The 25,952-nt window shown below is 43.2% G+C and overlaps 1 protein-coding gene across 4 annotated transcripts in view; it reads left to right on the top strand.

Annotated features, from left to right (window-relative positions):
• Positions 1-25,952, top strand: part of ARHGEF28 (Rho guanine nucleotide exchange factor 28) — a 159,047-nt gene that overhangs the window by 121,720 nt on the left and 11,375 nt on the right. For 2 of the 4 annotated variants that reach the window (XM_074570225.1, XM_074570224.1), the window contains exons 18-35: positions 263-314; positions 719-866; positions 967-1,088; positions 1,974-2,114; positions 2,589-2,839; positions 3,746-3,868; positions 4,231-4,348; positions 5,229-5,483; positions 5,812-5,888; positions 6,589-6,767; positions 7,447-7,541; positions 8,395-8,577; positions 11,145-11,276; positions 12,005-12,090; positions 15,670-15,708; positions 15,798-15,845; positions 19,805-20,284; positions 23,457-23,754. In XM_074570225.1, the coding sequence (XP_074426326.1) occupies positions 263-314; positions 719-866; positions 967-1,088; positions 1,974-2,114; positions 2,589-2,839; positions 3,746-3,868; positions 4,231-4,348; positions 5,229-5,483; positions 5,812-5,888; positions 6,589-6,767; positions 7,447-7,541; positions 8,395-8,577; positions 11,145-11,276; positions 12,005-12,090; positions 15,670-15,708; positions 15,798-15,845; positions 19,805-20,284; positions 23,457-23,754 (2,827 nt within the window). The remainder of the gene's footprint in view (positions 1-262; positions 315-718; positions 867-966; positions 1,089-1,973; positions 2,115-2,588; positions 2,840-3,745; positions 3,869-4,230; positions 4,349-5,228; positions 5,484-5,811; positions 5,889-6,588; positions 6,768-7,446; positions 7,542-8,394; positions 8,578-11,144; positions 11,277-12,004; positions 12,091-15,669; positions 15,709-15,797; positions 15,846-19,804; positions 20,285-23,456; positions 23,755-25,952) is intronic. The other 2 variants (XM_074570226.1, XM_074570227.1) reach the window with 2 other exon arrangements.

Genomic DNA, 25,952 nt, shown 5'->3' with positions numbered 1-25,952 from the left:
AGAACGCTGTATCTCAGTGACTCGGTTTCAAATAAACAGATTCAGTTTTGTATTGTAGTACAAATAGTATCATTCTAATTTGAATATTATCATCTAGTAATAACTAATAAACTTGAATTTATTAGTTACTGGCAGAAATCAGGACCACTTTCTTGAAGCCCTTTTGCGTGATGATATATGGGAGTGAGTTACTGACTTGACTATGCAGTATGTTATCAACTATGATTTCATTGCAATTTCATAAAATTATTCTTTTTTTCAGAAATCCCAGAAGAGATACCATACTAAAAACAAACCCCAAGCTGGTGCAGCAAGTAAGTTAGGAGGTGTAAACCTAGCACTTCTAAGTTAAGCCTTGGTTAAAAATCATGGGATTGACAACACAAATTTTCCTACATCATTTGTGTGTTTCAAAAGTAGTCAGTTCTGTCCTGTGCTTTTTCGCCCTGTTATGTTCAGGTTGCAACGTTAGAGCGTGTATGGTTTGAGATTGTTTTCTTCTCAATAATATCCATGCCAGAGCTATTCCAGTTTGCCCACAGGCTTGTCTTTGTGTTCTGTGGGACAGCATCACAGTCTTGTACCATGGCAAATGGACATTCTTGATACCTAGTATAGGTCACTATGAACATCAGATAGCATTTCTCAATACCAATGTGCTGTTGATGATATACTCTATATTTTTTGTCAAAATGCTGTGTTGTGCTTTGCCTTGCAGATCTCCTGCCTGGTGATATTTCACAGGCGGTGCTTGTCCCTGTGTATCCCTCTACCCCTTTGCCTGTCAGCCTGTGTGGTGGAAGGAGGGAAGCCTCACAACAGTCCCACTTCTTGTCCAAAAGTGTTCCCAGTGCCAGTTTTGAAAGGTAGAGAGCAGCTGCTGAGGGACTATGCTAAATACATCATTCAGCATTTCTAGGAAAACTGAAGCCATTAAATAAATGTGGGATACTTTTTTTTCTGTAGAAGATCTATGCCATTTTCTGAACAAGACTCTGAGACTAGTACCTGGAGGTCCAAGTCACGATCCGAAGAGATGCTACAAGCATTAGGGACCTTTTCTTCAATGGATTCTTTTATGATGGAAGGTGAGAATATTGCACAGATGTTGCATTTTATAATCAGTATTGGAAAGTACAAAATATAAAAACTCCTTAGTTGATACAGGAAGCCACTTCATCTGCTAAAAGAAGAGCACCTATTTTCGATAATTACAATTGTGTCCCTCATTAATATGATACAATCAGACCCATTAATCTTAAAATACAACTTTTCCTTTCTTCCTCATAACTAACTCTTTGATAACTTTCAGAATATTTTTGTATGGTGTTACCATTTTAAAAAAACAGGGCTAAATGTGTTTGGCATCCTTGCAGAACTAGAACAGCAACATACTTTTCTTCTGCACTCATCTAATCATCTCCATTGGCAGTGTACATTGCAAAACATAAACCTACATCACTTGTATTTCCTCAGGAGCCCCAAAATCTTACCTCCCACTGGGGAACTGCCCTCCTAAAACGTCTACATATCCTTGTGAAGTGAATAGGAATAGGCTTTTTCTGTAGCTAGGTGTGAGACTGAATTTCAATGCTGAAGGGCATTCGTTCACAAAGGATGGTGCAGGTATCTCTCACTGGACATACCCTTTTGAAAATGTTGGGTTTTATTTTTACATTTTAAAAGGTTTCTTCAAGCAAAAAAGGATAAAATGGATTTAATCTGAGGAAAGAAGGGCGGTTATTTTTATTCTCCTCCCCTGCCGTCACATTTGCATTTCAACACTTTGGTAATGATACTGACATCTGGCAAGCTTCTCTGTTGTAAAGCCACTGCCAATGTTTGCAGAAGCCTTGTCTAAAGTTCATCCCTGTCCTGTGTTCCCCTTACTATATGAATAGATCTGCATCTGCAAAGGGACTTCTGTTACTGTTCATATGCCTGGTGCTAATGAGATACATGTTTTGTCATAGATGATGTGGATTTTTCTCAGTGGAGCGATCTTTGCACAGATGCACAAGAGTTTGAAGCAGAGTCCTGGTCTCTTGTTGTGGATCCAGTGTTCTGCAGCAAGCAAGAGAAGGATGTCATCAAGAGGCAAGATGTCATTTTCGGTCAGTATTTCAAAGCTTTCTGTAGGCTTGAACATGGTTTGACCTAGAAAATAGAGAGGGAACCTACATGTTTTATGTCCAGAAGAATGAGTGTTTCAACTCAGAATAATAAGAAGGTTCAAAGAACATTTTTATCACAGAGTACAATGTGTCCTAGAGCTAAGAAAATGGAGAGTAGTGACTACCAGAGATATGTCTGCCTCGTTCACAGAACAGTTGAGGTTGGAAGGGACCACATCCAATCCCCAGCTCAAGCAGTTGCAATGCCCGTTTGTTCAGTGGGGTGCAGGTGAGAGAACTGTGACAGAGCCAGATAAATTAAGTCTTCCTGCTGACATAATCTATTAGGTTTGAGGTTCACACAGAAAAAATGATTATGACTGTATATTTGAATGTTGCTAAAGTCTATCTTAGAAGGGGTGCAGAATGTTCCAGTTATTACTATATACTATGGTGTTTTCTTTTATATTGCAGAGCTGATACAAACAGAAGTGCATCACATCCATACCCTCTTCATCATGTCTGAAATATTCAGGAAAGGTATGAAGGAAGAACTGCAGCTGGACCACTGCACAGTGGATAGAATATTCCCCTGCTTAGATGCGTTACTGGAGATGCACAAGCAATTCTTCTGCAGAATGAAGGAGAGACGGCAGGAATCATGTGGGGCAGGGAGCGAACGTAATTTCGTCATCAACAGAATTGGAGATATCCTTGTGCAGCAGGTAGGGGCATCAACTCTGTTAATCCTTTATGACCAAGGTTCCCAAATTAAACAATTTAAAACTGTTGTGGGCAAGAAGATGGCTATGGTTGCCTCATAAATTTCAAAGACTCTCCCTTCCAGGTTACTGCAGGGTAAAACAGCAATGACAGGGAATCATTACTGATAGGTAACTGTTGAATGTGGGATGAATTTCTACCTATATGGTACAAGTGACAAGGAAAGTGATGAACTTAGTCCTGTTCACAGTAGAAGGCTGTGCAGAATACCATGGACTACAAAAAATGGAAGCAATAGATTCACAACAGCTGAGCAGAGCTGTGAAGAATTGACTGATGATGGAAAAGAAACCACCCGTTCATTTCTTGTAGCCGTCCGGCACGGTGCTTCTTGAGTTGCTGCTCACTAGAGAGGAGGTGGTCAGAGTGTTTTTATGGTGGCTGTAGAAGAGCAAACTGACTGCTTTCTGGTCACACTCGCAGTTCCGTACATTCAGGAGAGTGTGGCTTTTCACCTTCAGTCAGTCAGTTTTCACTCCACTGAAATAAAGAAGCTGAACTGTTATCTTGCCTAGATGTGGTGTGGAGATCAGACAAATGCAAATAAGCCTCAAAGACATTGTGTTTGCAAAGAGGTGAAGGAAACACTGTTATAATAATTGTTCTAGCTGTTATTGGCAAGACTGTAGTGGAGGTCGCTTCTGCTCTCTCCAGTCTACATACCCCCTCTTGCTCCTAAAAACAGCTAGCCCATTTTCATTCTGTAGTGACAGGACCTGTTAGTGACATTCAGAGAACCTGAGAAACAGGTAGCATAAAAGTTCCGTATTTGTACAAAATACATTAATTAAAGGTGTACGCTTTCCTGTTAGGTACGATGTTAACAACTCACTCACTAATTTCTTCAGTTTTCAGAGGAAAATGCAACTAAAATGAAAAAAATATATGGAGAGTTTTGCAGCCATCAGAAAGAAGCTGTTAATCTATTCAAAGTGCTGCAACAAAACAAGAAGTTCCAGAATTTTATTAAAGTAAGTTTACATGGAAATGTGATCCCTATTGACAAAATGCTCGGGAAAAAGTTATGTAGCTTTTACTTAGATTTAGGATTGAAATTATATTCTAATATAGCTAATAAAAAATTATCAGTAAGCTGATAGATTACATTTTTCTTTCAAATTTTAGAAAGCTTTGGCATCCAGTGTATATTACACACATCTTCCTGTTATAGTACACCTCACCCCTCAGGGCAGCAGCTGTTCCTTGGGGATGGTTCAGATAATCCAGCATTTTGTTTTAGCTTATTCTAATGCATTTAGGTCATATTTCCTATTAGTCACTTGGTGGTTTAATATGCATTTATTACTTAAGGTATATATGTGTTTCTGTGCAGCTGAAAAATAGTAGCCTGTTGGCACGACGCCGAGGAATCCCGGAGTGCATTTTGCTCGTCACCCAGAGAATCACCAAATACCCTGTTCTGGTTGAACGGATATTGCAATACACAAAAGGTGAATAAAAGCTGAAGCGTTGCTTCACATCTGGGATCCTAGCACGTTTCTAACATAAGGAATATACACTGCTGCAATTTAACAAAAGATGAAATTCACTTGCTCTGTAGAGAACCAGGGCAATGAAGGTATCTACTGTTCAGGCAGATGTCACCTAAGCAGGGTGCGTGGTGTATGTAGTCTTTGTCAAGGCTGGGCTGTGACGATTTCGAATGTTCCAGCTGGGTAAACCATAGAAGTTCAGAAAAGCATACCTGTTTTAGGAAAAGATCTCGACTAGATGATGGGAACTAATTCAGGCATGCATCTGCACCTTCTATGAAATTAATTCTGGTGGAGTCTCTTGTAAGCAGGGTTTAGGCAAACATTTCGTAAATTGCTATCCAGTTTTTCAAACAAAGCTTGAATGACATCTGGAATTTTGTAGAGCATTTTAGAAATACTAATAACTTGCAGATATTGCCACCCACATGGGCAATAAATGAGCATTGTAGAAAGTTGCATATCCAAATGCAAACCCTTTGTGTTTTCAAGGGTTTTTTTCTTTTTTACTTAGCCAGTAGAGTAATATACTATATGATTTACTTATCCAGTAAAACTTCTTAAATGCTAAGAGCTCATAAATATGTCAGAAACTATTCAATGTGTTGTTTTGGCTAATGAATAAATCTGAGGTTACCTGCCATCTTTTAATAGGCAAGTCAAGCAAAGGTAGATGCCTCTAATATTTCTAGTAAATTGATTGCCAGATTCAGATTAAAATGACATGTTTATCAACTTAAGCTTTGCATCATGTTGATTGATCCCAGAAAGTAAGGAATGATATCTTCTCTTGAATATGCTGGCTACTATAATGTTGTTTATTTTTTGCTTCATACAGAAGGAACAGAAGAACATAAAGACCTATGCAAAGCCCTTTGTCTAATTAAGGATGTGATTGCAGCAGTAGATTTGAAAGTGAATGAATATGAGAAAAAGCGAAAGCTATTTAAAATTCTCAGCAGAACTGAAAACAAAACATTTACAAAGTTGAAAAATGGCCGTGTCTTTAGGAAGCAAGACTTGATGAGGAAAGAGAGGATTCTTCTTCATGATGGTTTAGTGTACTGGAAGACAGCGACTGGTCGCTTCAAAGGTATTCCATCTGAGCAGTAAAGTCCTTTAACTCTTTATTTGCAAATAACATGTGAAGATTGCTTGGTTTAAGAATGAAAATACTTTATTATACTGTATTGCAAACACAAATTTCTGAGGTAATGGTATTGAGAATATCGCACTAATTGCTAGAAGAGTCGTTCCAGAAGCTGCCATGGTTTGTGTGTAATTCACTGTATATCTGGGTAAGAAGACAAGTTCACATACAAAGTAGTCAGCTGCATATCTTTTTAACAATAAAAGAGGAAGTTAATGATAATTACAATAGTTTTATTTAAAAAACATTATTTTCCTTTTCTCATTTTAAGACATCTTAGCGGTGCTTCTAACTGATATGCTACTGTTCTTACAAGAAAAGGACCAAAAATACATCTTTGCAGCTGTGGTAAGTATATTATCAGGTGTTTGAATATACACATTGCACTTTTATTTGTGCATTTCTTGAAAATTAGGTCCTTTTCTAGGTTATGCCCACATAATGTGTTTGGTTTTTTTTCTAAAATCCTCGTAGTGTATTCAGAACAGTAGTATGCCAGTATATGGAAAATGACGTTTATTTTCAAAAACTAAATAAGAAGGATGAAAATAACAGAATGATATTTTTAGTGTCAGGACTTATCTGATTATGAAGGCAGGAAGTAGAGCAGGCTCTTTCAATTATCTAAAATAACCTTTTTTAACTTCAGGTTCTGTAAAACAAAACAGAATAATAATTTCAACTGCAAATGTAGTAGTAAGCATGCATAAAATGTATGAAAGGTCATGGAGAAAAGTTCCCAAACTATATAAATACAAACATGATATGGATACTGTGCCTCAGTATCATTGAATCTCTGGGATTTACTTTTTAGCACATACCCAATCCTTTCCTTGTACATAAATACTATAATGTATTTTTAAAAATAGTTTAAAAAGATGTCTGAATACTCAAAACTCTTAAACCTGGTGAGAATATACATAGTCTGACTATACCAGGACTAGAATTAATCCAATTAATTGAAATAATTAATTATGCTCTTCTAAAAGTGTGATGTTTTATAAGAGAATAATTTATTATTTGTATGTGCTGTGGCTGTTTCCCCCAGGACCAGAAGCCTTCAGTCATCTCACTTCAGAGGCTCATTGTAAGAGAAGTAGCCAATGAAGAAAGGGGAATGTTTCTGATTAGCGCTTCATCGGCAGGGCCTGAGATGTATGAGGTTCATACCAGCTCCATAGAGGAGCGTAACAACTGGATGAGGCATATTCAAGATGCAGTGGAAAGGTAGAGGAAAAAAAAAAGCTTTTGTTCTCATCCTGGCAGTCCAAAGCAGATGGGAAGTTGGTGGGATATTCGTGGCCACGTGCTCTCTGTTCTGCATTGCACTGCATCCATCCTGTGAGGTTGCATTTTCCTCTAAGCTCAGGATTCCCAGACCCTCACCATCACCTCTGCCAGACTTCCCATGTTACTTCTGGTGTCATACTGAACCAGCAGACCCTTTCTGCTCCCCATCAGGTGCCCTTACTAGCCATTGTAAGCTTCCCTCACCTTTGCCTTTGGCACTGGATGCTTTCCAGACTCCTGCAGGTGTCCAAAGAACTGTTTTGGGGAAATCCCCAATCGTGCCTCTTATCTTGGTGCCAGCTCCTTCAGAATGGCAGGGAAATCATTGCTCCTCATGGGGCACATGGTTATCCTTAGAACAGCAAACCTGCATGAGGGCCAGCCACCCATTTGCTGCACAGTGCAGCCTTACCAGAATTAAAAGGATTCCTTCAGTCTGGTTTGTGTCCAGTTACTGCTTTTTAAAGAAGCAGACAAATGGCGTTCTTCTGGATTGTAGCAAAAGTTGATGCTGATGTGGTGTTCTGTTTATTATGAACGCAACACTGTACTGAAGATGAATATATGCTATGCAGATTTTGCTTTATTCACCTTTGTTTGTCTTTCCTCTTTGAAGTTGTCCAGAGGAAGAAGAAGAAGGAAAAATGAGTGAATCTGATGAGGATAGACGTATTGCTGAGGCCAAAGCATACAGAATTCAGAAATGTCAAGGTGTGGTACCTTTCCTGCATCATGAGAGTTCAGGATGAATGAATGATGTGCCCATACTGGCTGGTGGGTTCAGAGTGGCTTGAGAGGCAGAGTCACAGTGGAGAAAGCTGGGGTGGTCTGATGCTATAATGTGAGTTTATTGAAAGAGAATGTTTTTTTCCAAACATTTTATATTTTTGTGACATTACTGTGAGTAAAAAAGAAAAAGAAAGATGAATCAGATGTTCAGAATAAACACTGAATTTCTCAGATTAGCATCAGGGCCAGGTAGTTCCATGGTTGTGGAAATACCACAAATCTTCAGTAACTGGGTGGCTTTGTGCTTGTTTATGGCATTTAATCCTTTACTGCTCTTAATTTTATCTGAAAATGTAGATGATGGGGATAAATTCTGCTTACTTGGTTCCCCAGGTACCTAACTTCCATATCTTTATACTCCTGTGAGGAGAGAAGTTCCAGCTATGTCCTTCCTGTAGAGAGCCCCAGGGAAGGGCATCCTCTGCTGAGAGTAGGTGTTCTTCTTTGACGCTGAGGCACTGAATCAGCGCATCTTCTGGCTGTCAGGTGCTTTTCCAGCATTGGTCGTTGTGGGTGCAACAGGAGGTAGCTGAGGGCCCCAGAGCGCAGCCAACGCCACCTTATCAGGGTAGGACATTGGCCTGGCCCTCTGCCAGCGTCTGTGCCAGCTTTCACTAGGACAGACTATAGGATGAATTTGGTTCCTGGCTGCTTAAAAAAAGCCTAGTTTGAGTTAGCAACGTCTATGTGGCAAAAGGATTAGAAGGGTGAATGGGGAACATGTTTTGTCTCCAGGATAAAAAATATTAATACGGTGTTCACTTTTGGTTGACAGAATCACTGAGTAACCAGGACCAGCAAATCTGTAGTTATTTGGAAGAGAAGTTGCATATCTGTGCAGAACTGGGAGATATATATGGGTTTGAGGGTGTTCGTGTAGAACCTCATCTCCTTATTAAACCTGATTCTGGAGAAACTCCACAGGCTGCTTTATTTCTGGCAGCAGCACTCAGAGAAGGTGAGTTTGCATGGGAAGGGTGGACTGCTGGCTCTTCATGTGGGCAGATAATTCAAGGTAACAAAGTACAGCTGTCTTGCCTTGTGCTGTGATTTTGTCAAGTCTCAAGAACTGGCAGTGTCAAAACTTGGCAAAGGGCATTGAAGAGAAGTCTCTCAAGTTTATACTTCTCAGATGCATAAGATGGTACCTGACAGATTGTAAGAAAAGGGGTATGTTTAGTGCATAAAATCATATATAAGCAGGCAGGGACATGGTGTTAGTTTGCACCTGATGATTGTTTCCTTAGCTGTCCTTGCAGTACAGCCCTGTGAAGCAGATCGCAGGGTGCAGTATGATACTGCATCTGGTGCCTGACTTTCACCTACCTTAGTTGATTTGATGACAGATCAGGGTGGTACAGGGTCATACACAGACCAAACTGAAGATGATCTTAGCAGATCTGCCAAGAAACACCTGCCAGAATTGCTGTAGGAGCCATGTTTTTTCTGCTTACTATCTAAGAGACAGAGCCTTGTACTACCTATAGTGCCATCCTCCAAAGGAAGGAAGAGAATGGTATTTGTGGATACCTTGCCTAGTTGGAAGTTCAGCTAAAATCCTGCTAAAACTGGCTGAAAATAGTCCTGGTAAACTGAGACATACCCATCATGAGCCATGTGCTCTTTGAGAAGGACTACAAGATCTTACCATAACCTGAATTGAGAGCTGTGGGCTAATAACCACATTTAAACTGATAAAGCAGCAAAGGTTGGTATCCATAATCATTATGTAGTCAGAGAGTGTTTTGGTGATAAAACTTGGATAGGGAATATACGTCGGTGATGCAATATTAAATGTCATTTTAGCTAAAATGGCAGCCTGTAATTGCACACCTAATTCCGCCTCTTCACTTTCTCTCATGCTAATGTTAATGATGTCTTGGATTTCAGGGCTCTTCAGCACATTGTAAGGAATTTACAATTGCTTAGACTGTTGGCAATTTGTGGGGATCATTTTCCAGAACAGAAATACCGAGTCCCTGAGCTAATAGCAGACTCTATAGGAATAAAGCACTGCTCGCAGTAGAGGAGGGTAGAATTAGGGAGTGCTTAGGCAAATTGGATATGCACAAATGCATGAGATGAGATGGGATAAATCCAAGGCTGCTCAGGGAGCTGGGCAGTGTCAATGTGAGGCTGTTCCTGAGAGGTTCCTGATCACTTAAAGAAGGCAAGCGTCACAACCCTCTTCAAGAAAGAATATGTAGGGAACTACAAAATAGCCTCACAGCTGTCTCTGAGATAGTGATAGAGCAAATCCTGCTGGAAGAAGGTGACTGGGAACAGCCAGCATGGATTCATCAAGGGCAAATTGTATCTGACCAACCTGATGGGTTTTATGATGAGAAGAGGGCAATACATGTTGTTTACCTTGGCATCTGCAAGGTCTTCGACACCGTCTCCACTGGCTGTAGTATCCTTACAGCTGAATTGGTGAGATGCAGACTGCGTAACTGGGTGGAAAATTGGCTGGACTGCTGGGCTGAAAGGGTAGGGATCAGTGATAAGATGTCCAGCTGGCAACACGTTATCAGGGAATTCCTTAGAGATGGATCCTGAGACCAGTACTGTTCAACATATTTATTAATGAAGTTAACCAGGGGATTGAGTATGCTGCTAGCAAATTTGTGGCTTTCACCAAATGAAATGGGATGACCAGTGGGCTGGAGAGACCTCTACAGATTGGGAAAATGGGCTAAGATAAACCCATAGAAGTTTGACAAAGACAAGTGCAATGTCCTGTATCTGAGATGGAGTAATCCTGTGTGTTGGTACAGGCTGGACACTGACTAGATAGAAAATAGCTTTGCAGAACTGGACCTGGGAGTTCTACTCGACAGCAGGTTGACTATGAGGCAGCAGGGTGCCCGTGTGGCAAAGGTCAGCTGCCTCCCTGGCTCTGCTGCATTAGAAGGAGAGTTGCCAGCAGGTTGAGGGAGGTGATCCTTTCTCTGCTCACCCCTGGTGAGTTCTGTCTGCAGTGCCATGACCAGTGCTGGGCTCTCTTAAACGAGAGACACTGACAAACTGGAGCAAATCCAGCGAAGGGCACCAAAGTGACTAGGGGGTTGAAGCATATGACATCTGAGGAGAGGGTATTCAGCCTTGAGAGAAGAAGGCTGAGTGGGATCTCATTGCTGTCCTCAGCTGCCTATTAGGAGGATACAGAGGAGCCAGACTTTTTGCAGAGGCACATGGTGATAGGACGAGAGACAACATGCACAAGTTGGAACATGGGCAATTCCAGTTAAATGAAAGAAAAAATTACGTACTTTGAGGGTGGTCAGAAGCTGGAACAGGTTGCCCAGAGAGGCTGTGAAGACTCCATCTTTGGAGCTGTTAAAAGCTTGTCTGTGCAAAGCACTGAGCACCCCAGTTTAGTTTGACCAGCTTTGAGTAGGGCATTGGAATAGATGACATCTGAAAGTCCCCTCCAACCCAAGTTATTCTATGATTCTGTGTCATTGATTTGTGCATAAAGGAGCTATTTAAGGGGCCTGTAATTCTGCGTGTTTTTCTCTGCAGTTGAAAATCTCCACGTTGCTCTAATGGCATCACAAGTGAGTGAAACAGAGCCATCATCAGAGAAAAGTATTGAGGAGTTAAGTGCGAAATGCAGATTTAGTGATAACAAAATTTTGGAAGTTGTTGCTGGCGGTGAGTAAAAGCTAATGCTTTTACATATTCAGATTGCTAAAATAATTTGTATTGGATTGTTTTTTTGGAAAGCTTTCTCTATGTCTATGGCAAATCAATAGAAAATAATGTAATAAACGTTGTCTTTGGGTAAATGATCCGACAGTGTGAGTTACCATATAACTTCGTTGAAGTAAACGGATGGTTTGCACCCCCTGCACCTTTTCTGTAGCACACTCCTGCGTTCAGCAGCACTGAGTCAGATTTGTGTATCTCCATACACTTTCTCGTCACTGTTGCTCAGCCCCACGGGAAATCTATATTGCAGTATAGGCCATTTCCCAAGTCAGCCAATTTTTGTCAAAAGGCCTGAAAACCAGGACTGGCATTCCAATAAGTTCAGCTGTAAAAGGTAGCATGGATTTCTTGCAACAAAAATGCAAATAAAGTCCTGGAAAAACCATTGCTGCAGAGTGTTTTTAGTGATAATGGCTATACTTATCTCCAAACTTTCACAAATGGAAGACTACTAATTTTTAAGGTAGGAAAACTGGATTGTCCCACCCGTGCCATCCTGGCTGCAAAATTTGTTCTTCCCCAGCCTACAAGCCATTTTGTAACTCCAAATTATTTAAATCTCTATTTTCACTGTCCTGTGAGTAGCTGTGAAAAAGCGTGCCCTTTGTTTCTCTAGTCAGAATATGCTTTGATACCTTTCTCTTGCATTTTATTGTGGCTCTGTTTGTTAGATGCAGAAATTAAAGAAGCTGAAGAGTCACCCGAAGTCAGTCCCACTGCTGAAAATGAAATAGCAGTTGCCAGTCTGGAGCATAAGGTATTGTAACCGATTTTTCTTCCTGTGTTGCACATAACACTCTGGGCACTGGAATGTAAATGCTGTCCAAATTTTTATGGGGTATCTAAAGACTGTTCCAAAACACAAAGCATGGGATAGGCACTTTTCACCCAAATCTAGATAATTCAATTTAATAGAGGTCACTGCAATTAATAATGAATTTTAAAAACACAATCATGAGCAATCCAAACACAGAACAATTTTCCTGCCGGGCTTACAGATTGATGGGTTATAATAAGAGCCACAGTGTTTTTGTACCACTCGTATGGGCCAGTTAACAGTCTGGTTCTCTGCTGTCATCATTCATCTATGGAGCTGACAATAGTATTCCCTCTACTGCCTCCTCCTGTTCACAGGATGATGAAAGTCTCCTGCAATAACAGAGACCTCAGCTAATGCAAGGAAGACTTATGCTTCGTCCTGAGAGCAAGCACATAAAATAGGATGGATTGTCTTACACCAGCTTGTTTCAGAATTTTGAATTAAATCAAAATGGAGCAATTGGAGAACAGAGGAGAAACTGCCCATTTTTCAAAGTCCTATAAAGCATAAGCAAATCTGTGGAAAAGCAGAGGCAAAAGTCAGTTCTGGGCAAAATTAGGAACGGCAAATTTCATGTAGCAGCAGTCTTAGAGTAAGAGCAGTATGAGTTACTGAGTGGAGATAAAGTGAACTATAATTGTGGAGTCCTTAGGTGGAGAAGCAGGACCACAAAAGGAATAAAGAGGAAAGACAAGAATAGAAGATACGTGACTTGAAATGGAAAGCAAAGTTTGCTAGAAAAGAAGATACTTAGCGTTAGCATACTGTCTTTGCCCCAGATCCGAAAGAGGGCTTGAGTGCCTGAAACCTTAGAGGTTTTTTTCTAGCTATTTCTGGAAGACTTTTGCTAATACACTAATCTCCCTATAACCTTGCCTCATGTTCAGCTGTAGGTCATCTTACTTACAGACTGCTGTGTTAGAAGGGAGTAGGGAGAAGACTGTGTGTGGAAAAAATGGGATGAAAGCCCATTTTTTGAAAGCCCATGAAAAGTCCCAGTGAGGGAGCACAGAAGCTAGGTGAGGGAAAATAAAATAACCAAGTAGAGGATGGAGGGGCTCAGATCTAGCCCATTAAAAGTTCCAGTAGCTCCGCATGAAAACATTGCTGATGAGGTTACAGAGAAGACAGAGCCGGGCTTTCCTCAGAAGTGCACAACAAAAGGATGAGCATCCTAAGTTACAAGTTGCAGCAAGGGAAATTCTGACTGTATACAAGGAAAAAAGTCACTGCAAGGGTGATCAAGCAGGAACAGGTTGTCCAGAGAAGTTGTGCGGTCTCCATCCTTGGAGGTTTTCTGAAAAAAGCCCTGAGCAACCTCATCTAACTTTGAAGCTAGCCCTGCTTTGAGCTGGAGCTGGACTAGAGAGATCTGCAGCAAACTCTTCCACCCTGAGTTGTTTTTCTGTTCTGGCCTGTATTTGGGCAAGACCCATGTCGCGTATTTCCATGTCAGTATTAGACTTACCAGGAGGTGGCAGAACGAGCAAACAAAACAGGCAAGGGAAGGGCTTCGGGGGGCGGAGGAGGTTCCTCCTGCTTGCCTTCGGTGGCTGGCTGTGCAGTCCTGTGGTGGTGGGGTGGCAGCACCGGGCTCAGGCCAGCTCACCTGGGAAGCCAAGAGCCGGAGCAAAAGCCCCCATCTCGGGGGTGAGATGCTGACCAAGGCTCAGAAGGAAGAGCGCTGCCTGTGCAACACGTAGGGTCCCAAGTGGGCAGCTCTGAGAGGTGGACCCCATCTCCTCCCCTCAGCTCCTGCCTTGTAATTGCATCTCCGGGGGGGTTGTCTTGAGGCACTGTGCCCGCAGCTCGCCCTGGCATGTCACGGTCATCATCTCCAGTGCTGCTCCATCGCTCTGAGCCAAGGTGCTAGGGAAGCTAGGGTGCCAAGGTGCACCGCAGGTTACGTGGAGGTGGCGGTGGCTTGGCAGCGCAGGTTAAACAGCTGAATAAGTTGCTTTGGACACCGCTGGACTTACGGGGCTTGTGCTGAAGCCGAAGCGGTGCAGCTGCAGTGCTGCTGTCACCCCGGCTACCTCAACTAAACCTGCCTTGGGCTCATCCCCCAGCGCCCAAGTGGTGCTGCAGCAAGGAGACCACAGGCTCTTGGGCTGGCCATTTGCTAGCCCTTGTCCATGCCAAAGCCAGCTAAGCCTTCAATCCCCCTGTACACCTCCTTTATGAAATTAGAAAGGCCTTCAAAAACGGAAAGAAACTCCACTCTTGTTCTACATGAGGGTTCTCCTTTGTACCCTCACTCTTCCTCACCCTGCCAGCATCTCCTCCTTCTCCGTCTCCCTCTTGGCCCTGCTCTTCCTCGTTGCCTACTCTCATCTTGGCTACCCAGCAAAGGGAAAGCAGAGCTCCCTTGTGGTGGTGCTTGTGCTGCACAGAAGCATCCGTGCAAAGTCCTCTGCTTCTCACAGCCGAGCCGAGCCATTTTACGTGCAGTGAGACGCAGAGGAGGAGGTGAAGATGTGGAGAGAAAATGGAGGGGAATACTGAAGGGAGATAATGAGAGAGAGGGAGAGGGGAGTGGAGGAAATGCCACAGCTGGTGCTCCCTTTCCCCTAGCTTGTCTGCGTTGAGCTGTGTTTTGGGGCCTGGCCTTTTTCATCTTCATTTTCAGTTATCACAGCTAAATGGAGCAGCTGCTTTGCTTTCTGTGGTGGAAAATGAGACTCAGTAGAGAGCTTAGGAGAGTCAGAAAGAGAGCAAATATTCCCCAAACCCTCCTCTGCTCCCCTGAAAAAAAAAATAATGAAAAAAAATCATACAGGAAGTCTTTTCAGCGTAGCCTCAGGGGGGATTGTGTTTTATTTCTCCACTGTTTCACCTTATCTTTCTCAGAGGAGCTGTTCTTCATGCTGAAGGGATTACGGGTGGCTTCACCCCATAAATTTAGACAGCTTCTTAGAAAAAGGGAGTAGGGTCGAAAGTGTGCAGTGGCTGAGCCTCGCGGCAGCGGGCAATAGTTGCTGGTGCGACGTGCAGAGTACAGCGAGCACGCGGCCTGCGCTCAGTCCCTCACAGCACACCTAAAGCATCGGCCATAACCCACTATCGTGCCTTCTGCTAGCTTCTTGCTACATTAACATCTCTGTTTTTGAAGAGTCTTGTGCTCCTTCCGACTATAAGGAACCTAAACCCACTGTGCTGTGTATACAGAAGTCTGGTTACTGTGTTTCAAAACTGTCAAGTAAACAAAGAGTGAATGGAAGTGTCTTTTCTGTGTAGCATTAGTCACGAGAGGATTAAAATTGTGGATGAAATATTTCTGTTTTTACAGTTGTGCTTAGAATCTCTAGTGATTTCCACGGAAACTCCAGTGTTGATGAATTATTAGTCTTTGTAGGTTATTGCTTCTGTCTTTTTTCACATACCCACAGAAAGGTTTGACTCAGCACTGCATATATTAGTGATAGGAGTGTCTCTGCTAGTTAAAAAAAAAAAATTACCTAGGTGATACAATTGTAAAGTTAATAACTACTTTTTAAAGCAACGTGTTTATTTTAGGGAGGAAGTATCAGTTTCCCACGATCTACAAGGACACAGGTGAGTTTATTTAAACCCCAGACAGAATGTAGTAACTATTTAGTTAGCAGTGGTCAAACCTTTGAAAATCCTTCTCTTTTATTTTCTAGATTGTACAATCAGTGCAGAACTTGACCCGTCTCTTGTACAGCATGCAGGTGATGACTCTGTTGCTAACTTTGTAGAGTAATTAGTCTTAATAAATTACTACTTAAGGTTTATTTTCCTCTTGGCCTACTTTTAGATATTATGTCAGTGGATACTTATCTCTAAGTATCAGTAAGTTCCATCAGTTGTCATATAATATATTTTTATTCTACAGCAGTGGTAGGTTTCTTTTAAGAACTGAGTAATGTTTGCTTGCTTGGAGTTCAATCACCCCACAAATCAGGATGTGTGTACAGTCCAAAAATCTAGGGGGAAGGTAAAATGATGGCTACAACTGAACTGATATTATTTCAGGTACCAATTTCTGAATTTATAGTTCAAAATATTGAAAAATTTTAGGTTCTTGTTTAGAATGTTCTCCTAGCTACAAGTAAAGAGTACCTCTGACCCTTTGGTAGCAAACTCAACCCATTTTAGATAGTGCAATCTTAATTATTGTGTATATTCTGTAGGGTCTTAGCCTAAAGTTTTTTCCTATTTCATTCTAAATTTGAATGTTTTAACCTATTTTTTCTTACTCAGGTGCAGTTTTATAGTTTTATTTTAAAGTATTTCATTTGAGTATGTTTAATTTCATAGAATCATAGAATGTGTTGGGTTGGAAGGGACCTTTAAAGGTCATCTAGTCCAACCTCCCTGCAGTAAGCAGGGACACCTTCAACTAGATCAGGTTGCTCAGAGCCTCATCAAGCCTGGCCTTGAATGTCTCCAGGGATGGGGCCTCCACCACCTCTCTGGGCAATCTGTTCCAGTGTCTCACCACCCTCATTGTAAAGAACTTCTTCCTAATGTCTAATCTAAACCTACCCTGCTCTAGTTTAAAACCATTGCCCCTCGTCCTATTGCTACATGCCCTTGCAAACAGCCCTCCGCACCTTCCCTGTAGGCCCCCTTTAGGTACTGGAAGGCCGCTACAAGGTTTCCCCAGAGCCTTCCCTTCTCCAGGCTGGACAACCCCAAGTCTCTCAGCCTGTCCTCATAGGAGAGGTGCTCCAGCCCTTTGATCATCTTTGTGGCCCTCCTCTGGGCCTGCTCCAACAGGTCCATGTCCTTCTTGTGCTGAGGGTTCCAGAGCTGGACACAGTACTCCAGGTGGGGTCTCACGAGAGCAGAGTAGAGGGGGAGAATCACCTCTCTGGATCTGCGTGCCACGGTTCTTTTGATGCAGACCAGGATGCGATTGGCTTTCTGGGCTGCAAGTGCGCATTGTTGGCTCATGTCCAGCTTTTCATCCATGAGTACCCCTAAGTCCTTTTCCGCAGGGCTGCTCTCTGTCACATCATCCCCCAGCCTGTGTTGACAACGAGGATTGTCCCGACTCAAGTGTAAGACCTTGCACTTGGCCTTGTTGAACTTCATAAGGTTTGCTCGGGCCCACCTCTCTAGCTCATCCAGGTCCCTTTGGATGACATCCTGTCCCTCTGGCACATTGAGTGCAACACTCAGCTTAGTGTTGTCAGCAAACTTGCTGAGGGTGCATTTGATCCCACTGTCTAAGTCATTGATGAAGATGTTGAACAGCACCGGTCCCAGTACGGATCCCTGAGGGACACTACTTGTCACCCCTCTGCATCTGGACATCGAGCCATTGGCCACCACCCTCTGGATGCGACCATCCATCCAGTTCCTTATCCACTGAACAGTCCACCCATCAATTCCGTATCTCTCCAACTTAGAGAGAAGGACGTTGTGGGGGACCATGTCAAAGGCCTTGCAGAAGTCCCTGTAGGTGGTATCCACAGCTCTCCCCTTGTCCACTGATGCAGTCACTCCATTGTAGAAAGCCACCAGGTTGGTCAGGCAGGACTTGCCCCTGGTGAAGCCATGCTGGTTGTCTCAAATCATGTCCCTGTCTTCCACGTGCCTTAGCATAGCTTCTAGGAGGATCTGTTCCGTGATCTTCCCAGGCACAGAGGTGGGGCTGACAGGGCAGTAGTTCCAAGGGTCCTCCTTTCTGCCCTTTTTAAAAATGGGTGCGATGTCTCCCTTGTTCCAGTCACCAGGGACTTCACCTGACTGCCATGCCTTTTCAAATATCATGGAGAGTGGCTTGGCAACTACATCAGCCAATTCCCTCAGGCCTCTGGGGTGCATCTCATCAGGTCCCATAGACTTGTGTATGTTCAGGTTCCTCAGGTGGTCACGAACTTTGTCTTCACTTACAGTGGGAGGGACTTTGTCCCGCAGGTCCCTGTCTTGTGGTCCTTCAACCCGGGAGGTGTGAGGAGAGAGGCTGGCAGTAAAGACTGAGGCAAAAAAGTTGTTGAGAACCTCAGCCTTCTCCTCGTCTGTTGTTACCAGTTTGCCATTCTCAGTCATCAGGGAGGGCACGCTTTCTTTGACCTTCCTTTTCTGGTTGACGTACCTGTAGAAGCCCTTCCTGTTATTCTTAGCATCCCTTGCCAAGTTCAGCTCCAGTCATGCCTTGGCCTTCCTGACCTCATCCCTACGTACCTGGGCAGCATCCCTGTACTCTTCCCAGGACACCCGATGCTGCTTGAACTGCCTGTGCAGTTCCTTCTTGCCTTTTTGTTTGACCAGCAGGTCCCAACTCATCTGTGCTGGTCTCTTCCCTTTCTTGCTTGATTTCTTACACCTGGGGATCGAGAGCTCTTGTGTTCTATGGAAAGCATCCTTGAAGGTCTGCCAGCTCTGTTCTGCCCCCTTGTCCCTGAGGACCATTTCCCAGGGGGTCCTATTGACTAACTCCTTGAAGAGCTGGAGGTTTGCTTTCCTAAAACCCTCTTGACATTAGTTTATTTCATAATAATCTGGGAAACCTAGGATTTAGAAGTTAAGCATATTGAAGCAACGCAAAAGCAAAATAAAAAGCTTGTAGTTCAGGCAAAAATTTTGAAAAATTGAAAAACAGATAGCTTAACACTGAGGGGCAGTAAAGTAAGGCTTGGGATCTGTGAATTCGCAGTATAGGTGCAGAGAAACAATCAGAGGATCCTGTCCTTGCCCTGTTTACACATCACTGTAACTGACCCAATACTGGAGGAAGAGCCAAGAAAAGTGGGAATTGCACATTGCATAAAATTACAAACTCTTTCTGGGGTGGATGGCATGGGGTAACGAGGCTGTGGGAATTCTCTGGGAATGTCTGCTGAAGCAGATTCCCATGTCAACCCTTGAAGACAGGCTATGCAATAAGTGCCTCAGCAGATCTAGGGCTTTCTTATTTTTCTTTCTTTGTAATCCTAGCTATTTATTTTTGTGTTATTGGAGGATGTCACAATCTTTAATGCAAACAATGTCACAACATCCTTATGAAGGACAGAATACAGCACGCTCAGTTGTAAAATAAACTATTGAAACATCAAAACTGAAATCATTACTTTACTGGAGATTTCTGCTGGCACAGATATCTTGGTCAGGTGCATGTAGCGGTATGGTGCTGTTGACCTGACTATGGTGGCAGGTGCCTGCAGGAGTGATGTTAGTAGGACTGCGCTGTTGCAGTTTCGCAAGGAGAGCCTTAGGGTTGGCGTGAGCTGTACTGGAGACAATACGGTTTTATCTGTGTAAGACACATCTGTGTTAGGAATACTATGTTGAGTGTAACATTCCCAGTGCCTTAATGCTCTCTTTAACCATGAAAAATCATTTTTCCTATGTCTCTTAACATCCTCTGATAGAACTGGACCCCAGCTGTAACTGAAGTGCATATGCACAGCTGTAACATAAACATATACAATAATACTATGTGTAAACCAGAAGCTGTGTTAATAGTGCTTGAAATGGTTGAGTGCTTTTAGAAACATCTATTGCTAAAGGCATGAACACAGAATTTTCTTGACTTGCATGCAGAATAACCTTCCAAAAAGCATTAAGTGCTGATACTTTGTGAGGTTAAAGTATTTTTATATAATGCTTCTGTGTAAAAATACAGAAATGGATTAATGCTAATATTTAAACATTTGTCTACTTTTGTTGTGATGTCTAGGCAGCACTAGCTATCCAGGACAGCCGCAGAGAGCTCCATAGTTTACTCCTGCAAGAGAGTGAGAAGACCTGTCGGGGCCACGGTTCTTGGCTAAACCTCTTTTTGGAACAAGAAAAATACCGGAATCTGGAAAAACAAAGGATGGAGCTGGCCAACACACACAAACTGAGGCAGCAGTTTCAGCAAGGGCAGCAGTGGTGGCTGCGTGAATGCGAGAGGCGGGAGTGGGAGCAGGAGGTCAGGGAGGGCCGGCTGGGGCTGCGAGAGAAGGAGTGCAGGTACCAGGAGGAGCTGCTGGAGAGGAGCCGACAGGACCTGGCACTGCAGCTGCAGGACTATCAGCAGAGCCTGCAGAGGTTGCAGGAGGGCCAGGCAACGGTGGAGAGAGAAAGAAATGTAGTGAGAATTCAGAAGCAGCTCATCTGGCACTGGAGTCAAAGTCAACAAAGTAGCCTGTTGTTATCCACAGGCACCTATGAGGTGTGTGGTTCTTTGCTGTAGTTATATCCCTGACTGCAGACCTAGAGAGACTTTACTTGATGAATAGACTAGTGCATCTAGGTTTTGATGGTTGGTAACGTAATGAGTGAGCATGTGGGAAGCTGAGATTCAGGCATATCCAAGGGCTTTGTTTGAACCTCATGAAGTTTAACCAGGGGAGGTACAAAGTGCTGCCCCTGGGAAGGAACAACCCCATGCATCAATACATGCTGGGTCGCAGCTAGGTGGAAAGCAGCTTTGCAGAAAAGGACCTGTGGGTCCTGGTGGACACCAAGTTGAACATAAACCAACAATGTGCCCTGGTCACAAAGAAGACTTATGGTCTCCTAGTCTGCATTAGGCCAAGCATTGCTAGTAGGTCAATGGTGGTGATCCTTTCCCTCTACTCTGGCCACTCCTGGAGTAGTGTATGGGGTGGAGGAGGAAGTGGTGTCCAGTGAAGGGCCAGAAAGATGTTTGAGGGACTGGGGTATCTCTTGCATGAGGAAAGGCTTAGACTGTGCACCCTGGAGAAGGAAAGGCCCATTAATACATATAAATACCTAAATGGAGAGTGTAAAGAGGAGGGAGACAGGCTCTTTTCAGTGGTGGCCAGTGACAGGACAAGAGGCAACTGGCACAAACAGAAACACAAGAGGTTCCCTCTGAACATCAAGAAACATGTTTTTACTGTGAGGGTGACTGAGCACTGTCTGCTCTGCACTTTTACTGAGGGTGACTGTCAGAGGTTACCCCGAGAGGCTGTGGAGTCTCCATCCTTGGAGATATTCAAAAGCTGTATGGATATGGTTGTGGGCAACTTGCTCTGGGTGACCCTGCTTGAGCAGAGGGGTTGGACCAGATGACCTCCAGAAGCGCCTTCCAACCTCAACCAGTCTGTGATTTTAAACTGGGTGCCCCACAGAAGCCAAGCTTAGGCCAGTGGGTCTTAAATTGAGGTGGTGGAAATTTTAAGTGTGAGAATTTGTGTTTTATTCTGCTTTGCTGCTATGTTTGCAAGATACATTGTGTCTCTTGCCTCCTGTAGGAAGGCTAAATTACTATAATGCTTGAGGCATATAGAGCTTTTAGTGAAGTCTTTGGCTGCTGTCCTTGTTCCTGGAAAACAGCACTGTCTTCAGTGAGAAACAGTGGCTGCTCCAGGAGTGGGAAACACCAGGCTCCCATGAACCCCGTGTGTCAGACCCTGCTGTCCTGCTCCTCTGAAACAAGTAGCCCCTTAGGGGAAGAGGCTGGTGTGTGGCTCCATCCATGACAGTATAGAATCATAGAATGGTTTGGGTTGGAAGGAGCCTTACAGATCATCTAGTTCCAACCCCCCCTGCCATGGGCAGGGACACCTCCCACTAGACCAGGTTGCTTAAAGCCCCATCCAGCCTGGCCTTGAACACTTCCAGGGATGGGGCATCTAGAACTTCTCTAGGCAACCTGTTCTAGTGTCTCACCACCCTTACGGTAAAGAATTTCTTGGAAATGGTCATTATTAGGGGGATGCAATTTAAAGTAGCTCTGAAGCCGATCAAGTATTGAATACGGAAAATGATTAAGTTTATGTTGAGGGTGAAGGGTAGAGGCTGACTCTGAACTCAGCTGTCTGGGTGTTCACCTGCCAGGCGGGACCTGGACTTTAGTCCCACCTCAACACTTGGGGGTGGGACTTGGTTTTGGTCCGCTCTTGATTACCATTACTGTTCTCTAAAGCACCTGAAAATCAAAACATTTTGCCTGGCTTTTGCGTATATTGAAAGCTCACTGACCCAAACAGCTTTTTTTTCCGCACAGGTTTTCATTTTCCCAAGAAAATCTGTAGAGCCTTTCTTCAGGCCATCACCTCCCTAGTTTTTCAGCTGGCAAGTGACCCATAATGGCCAGTGACCATTCGGCACCTGAGCCTGTGCCTGCATGAGAGGGTGAAGGATTGGCCTCTGACCTCTCCCTTTTCATCCGGCTTTTGTGAACAGTGTGTGAATGTGACTTACCCATATATGCTTGCCCACCCCAAACAACGAAGGCACTTCTTACTAGTATAGCTTGTGGTACAATTTTGACGTGTTTGGCAGTGCTTTAGAAGTGGACAACAAAACTCAAACTGAGCTTGCCCATCAGCTTTAATGGATGGGACTGCTGAAATCTTTTGAGGAGAGGAAGTTGAAGGATGACAATAGCTTGATGCAGAGATGGCCAGGATTGCACAGACAGAGAGGCAAAATAATGAAATGCAGGGTGTCAAAGAGCAGTGGTTCTTAATCTAGTATTTCATGTGTAAGACTACTTGTATTTTTATTTCAAGTAAACCACATGGCTTTGGGTGCATTCCACACCTTGGGATTGTCTTTGTCCTGCATTTTCCACTACCGTACTCCTTGCAGCAGCAGAGCTGGCTGAGTGGTTGCCAGTCAGCCAGTATTCACAGCCCAGTGTTTTTGCCATTACATTGAACCTAGCAAGTTTTGGATGGCCGGACATTGCAAGTAGCTCACACTGCTATTCCTGCTTTTTTGCGAGCTTGGCCTTGATAAACACCTGTGGGAAGGGAGTCTTTGCAGGAGTTGCATTTTCAGTCCCTGGGAGCCATGGCTGCTTGCTGAATGCTGTTTGCCATCCCCAACTTGACTGCTGCAGTCCTGTTCTCTGTGATTACCTGTCTACGTGAGGCACAGTGTTATTTTTGGATTGCAGTCTTCACAGATTTACATATGTGAAGTGGTACCTCACTGAGCCATGGGGCAAAATATTAACCCCCTGAAAGGAGTCAGCAGAGCTCAGTGCATCCCAGGTAGCGGCCCTTTGTAATTTACTATTTCACAATTGTTACTGAGTTTTCCTGTGTTTTGAGGGGAGCTAAGGCAAAGTGTGCTAGGTTATTGCTGTTTATTCCTGAACACGCATCCAATTTAACATATTTTGAGGTTAACTTCTGTGAAATTAGGTGATTATTTGCTATGAATTCCCGTTCTGTCTGGCAGTTGATTTTGTGTATCCTGATGTAGGGATAGTTCAGGACGATGCTCATAGTCATATGGCTTAGTTTTAGGTAGTCCTGCAAGGATCCTTCTGGGTCCTTTCCAACTTGAGATATTCTGTGTTCTATGATTCTGGTCCTGGACACAGGTGAAAATGCTGTTCTCTGTTTTTCTTTCCCCTTCTGCAGACAACAGGTTATAATCAATCTGACAGCTTATGTGATGGAATTGAATTCTGCTTAAATGAAGCTCTACTGTGTACATCCATAAGCAATCGCAACAGACCAGATGCTTTTCCTTTTTACGACAATAGTGTGTATGGGCTGAACATCTCAAATGCTGATGTACCAAGGATTACTGAAAATCGTGTGGTCCTCAAAACGGATACTCCTTCTCAGTGGATGTTAACCAGTTCACCGTGGACATTCGCTGATCCTTACCAGCAGATGTCTTCTTCCTGCGAAAGAAACGATGCCAGTAATGATGGTAATTAACACTTTATTTAATTAACAACTATTATGGGCAGTTTGCCACCTCTCAGACTGAATAGTCCTAGGTATGAAGACAGCTTGGTAGCAGTGTAAGCAATAGGTTTTGCTAGAACAATTGCATCTTGCTTTGCAAGCTTGTTGACAGTAGGTGAGAAAATGACCAGAACAGAAACACAGAAAACTTTGGAAAAAAACCCAAAACCTGTTTGTGTCTGCGTAACAGTGCTCAGAGTATTGTTCCCTCCAAATCCTTTCCCAATTCTTTATGACTTTTTTTTTTTTGTAAGCTGAAGTCACTCTTGCTCTTTCAAGTGCATTTTATTGGCTGTTTCAGAACATATGTGCATTACTGGATAATTTCTAGTTAGAATAGCTTTTGATTTACCATCTTAAAAATGATAATCAGTGGTCAAACACTCTCTTCTTTCTTCATTGAGAATGAAACAAAAATATCTTGAAAGACCATAGCTGTGGAAAGAAAATTACATCACTTCTAAGGGAAATATATAATCTTTGACAAAATTTTCCATGTTAGTAAAAATAGCTCTTACCGCATTACCTTTCTTTATTTTTGTATTTTGCTAGAACGATATGTAGATTGCATGGCGGTTATTAACCATGGCTACCAAAAATTAGTGGAAGAGGACAGCTGTCTTGAGCACTGCATTGCACTGAAAATTCCCTGAAGGACTTAAAAACATGCTAATGAGAAACTCTAAACTATTTGGGGTTTATTTCTCATGTCGCACAATGCTAGTTTTGATCTGACTTGGTGTCTTCGTTCTTTCGTTATTGTGAGAGTTGTAGAGTAGCATGTAAGACCACAACAGCTAAAAGTCCTAGGGGACAATGGTGCACTTTTGGTGTAATAGATAAAGTAATCTGGTGAGGTTTTCCTGTACATTTGTGAAACTCAGGTGAGACTTGGCAAGTCGACACTGCAGCAGTGCCCACGCTCCCATTTTTCTGCAGTTGGCCGTGCAGGATGACTTCTGTCCTCACACCAGCCTGCATGCAGGTCAGGTCACAGCAAACACCAGTGGGCAGCGGGATTGGAAGTTGAAATCATAAACAGGTGTGATGTTTTTTTAATTGTCTTAGGTCAAATCTTGAAGTTGTTCAAATAAAAAAGTCCTTGATTAAGGAACTTGCTCCTTAGTACTTCTTGTAATGTATTAAGCCGGCATCCACTACAGCCCTTACGAGTCCTTGGTACATGGATTGCCAAAATAGCATTTTATAATCAAAGGCAGGGCAGGCTAGTCTCATCACCACAATCAGCGAACCAAGCTGATTAGTAAAAGAGATTAATATTTCTAAAAATGCCTAAATAATTAGCCTGATGAAACTTGTTCTAGTTTGACTGAAGTTGTCATTTTAGTAATAGGTTACCTAAGCTAGTGCAAATTTGAAAAGCAACACATATGTGGGTTTAAACCTCTCAAAAGTGGATTAGCTTGCACTGGCAAACGTTCAGATGCAAGCTAACCAGGATACTTTCTATTGAGCCCACATGAGAGCGTCTGGTTTAATTAAACTGGCTTGTACCAGTTTAATTGCACTGATTCTAAGATAAGCTGGTGGAGCTTCTGCATGTAAAGATGCCCTTCACCTAGAATGGGCCAGCTTTGTGTTCAGCTGCTATCACTGCATATTGTATAGACATCATTATTTTACCCAGGTAACAGGGCAGCAGTGAAGACCCAGCAGCCTGAGAATGAGCACTGGCTACAAAGCCTGCCCAAGAGGCTAGTGTAAGTCTCTCTGGCTAAGTCATGTCTGTAAAACCTGCAGTTACTGCCTTGGTTGAGTGACAAGGAGCCTTTGGCAAAGCAGTGCAGCAAATCCTTGCAGCATCCTGATGGTGCAGATGGTGCCATGAAGCCCCCCGGCATGTTGCTAGAGCAGGCAGGGCTGGGAGCCTCTCCCCAGAGAGATGTGCCATCACATTCCGCAGTCACATTTGTGATTCGGAGGGTAACAAGTATTTTGTGCTCTGACCGTATTGTGCAGCGCATGAGTCTGCACGATTCAGACTTGCTTCTGTCATGCATCAGGAGCCAGCGTACGGGGGGTGGGCAATGAGAAGAACGCTAAAGTTCCCCCTGCAAGACAGATGGCATCCGAAGCCCCAGCAAATGGCTCTGCACGTGGAAGTGAAGTAAATCACTTGTTCCTAAGCAATGTGAATCA

This window comes from Larus michahellis, chromosome Z (genome assembly GCF_964199755.1).
Source record: "Larus michahellis chromosome Z, bLarMic1.1, whole genome shotgun sequence".
NCBI classification, from domain to species: domain Eukaryota; kingdom Metazoa; phylum Chordata; class Aves; order Charadriiformes; family Laridae; genus Larus; species Larus michahellis.
This window is presented reverse-complemented; position numbering and strand designations above follow the sequence as displayed.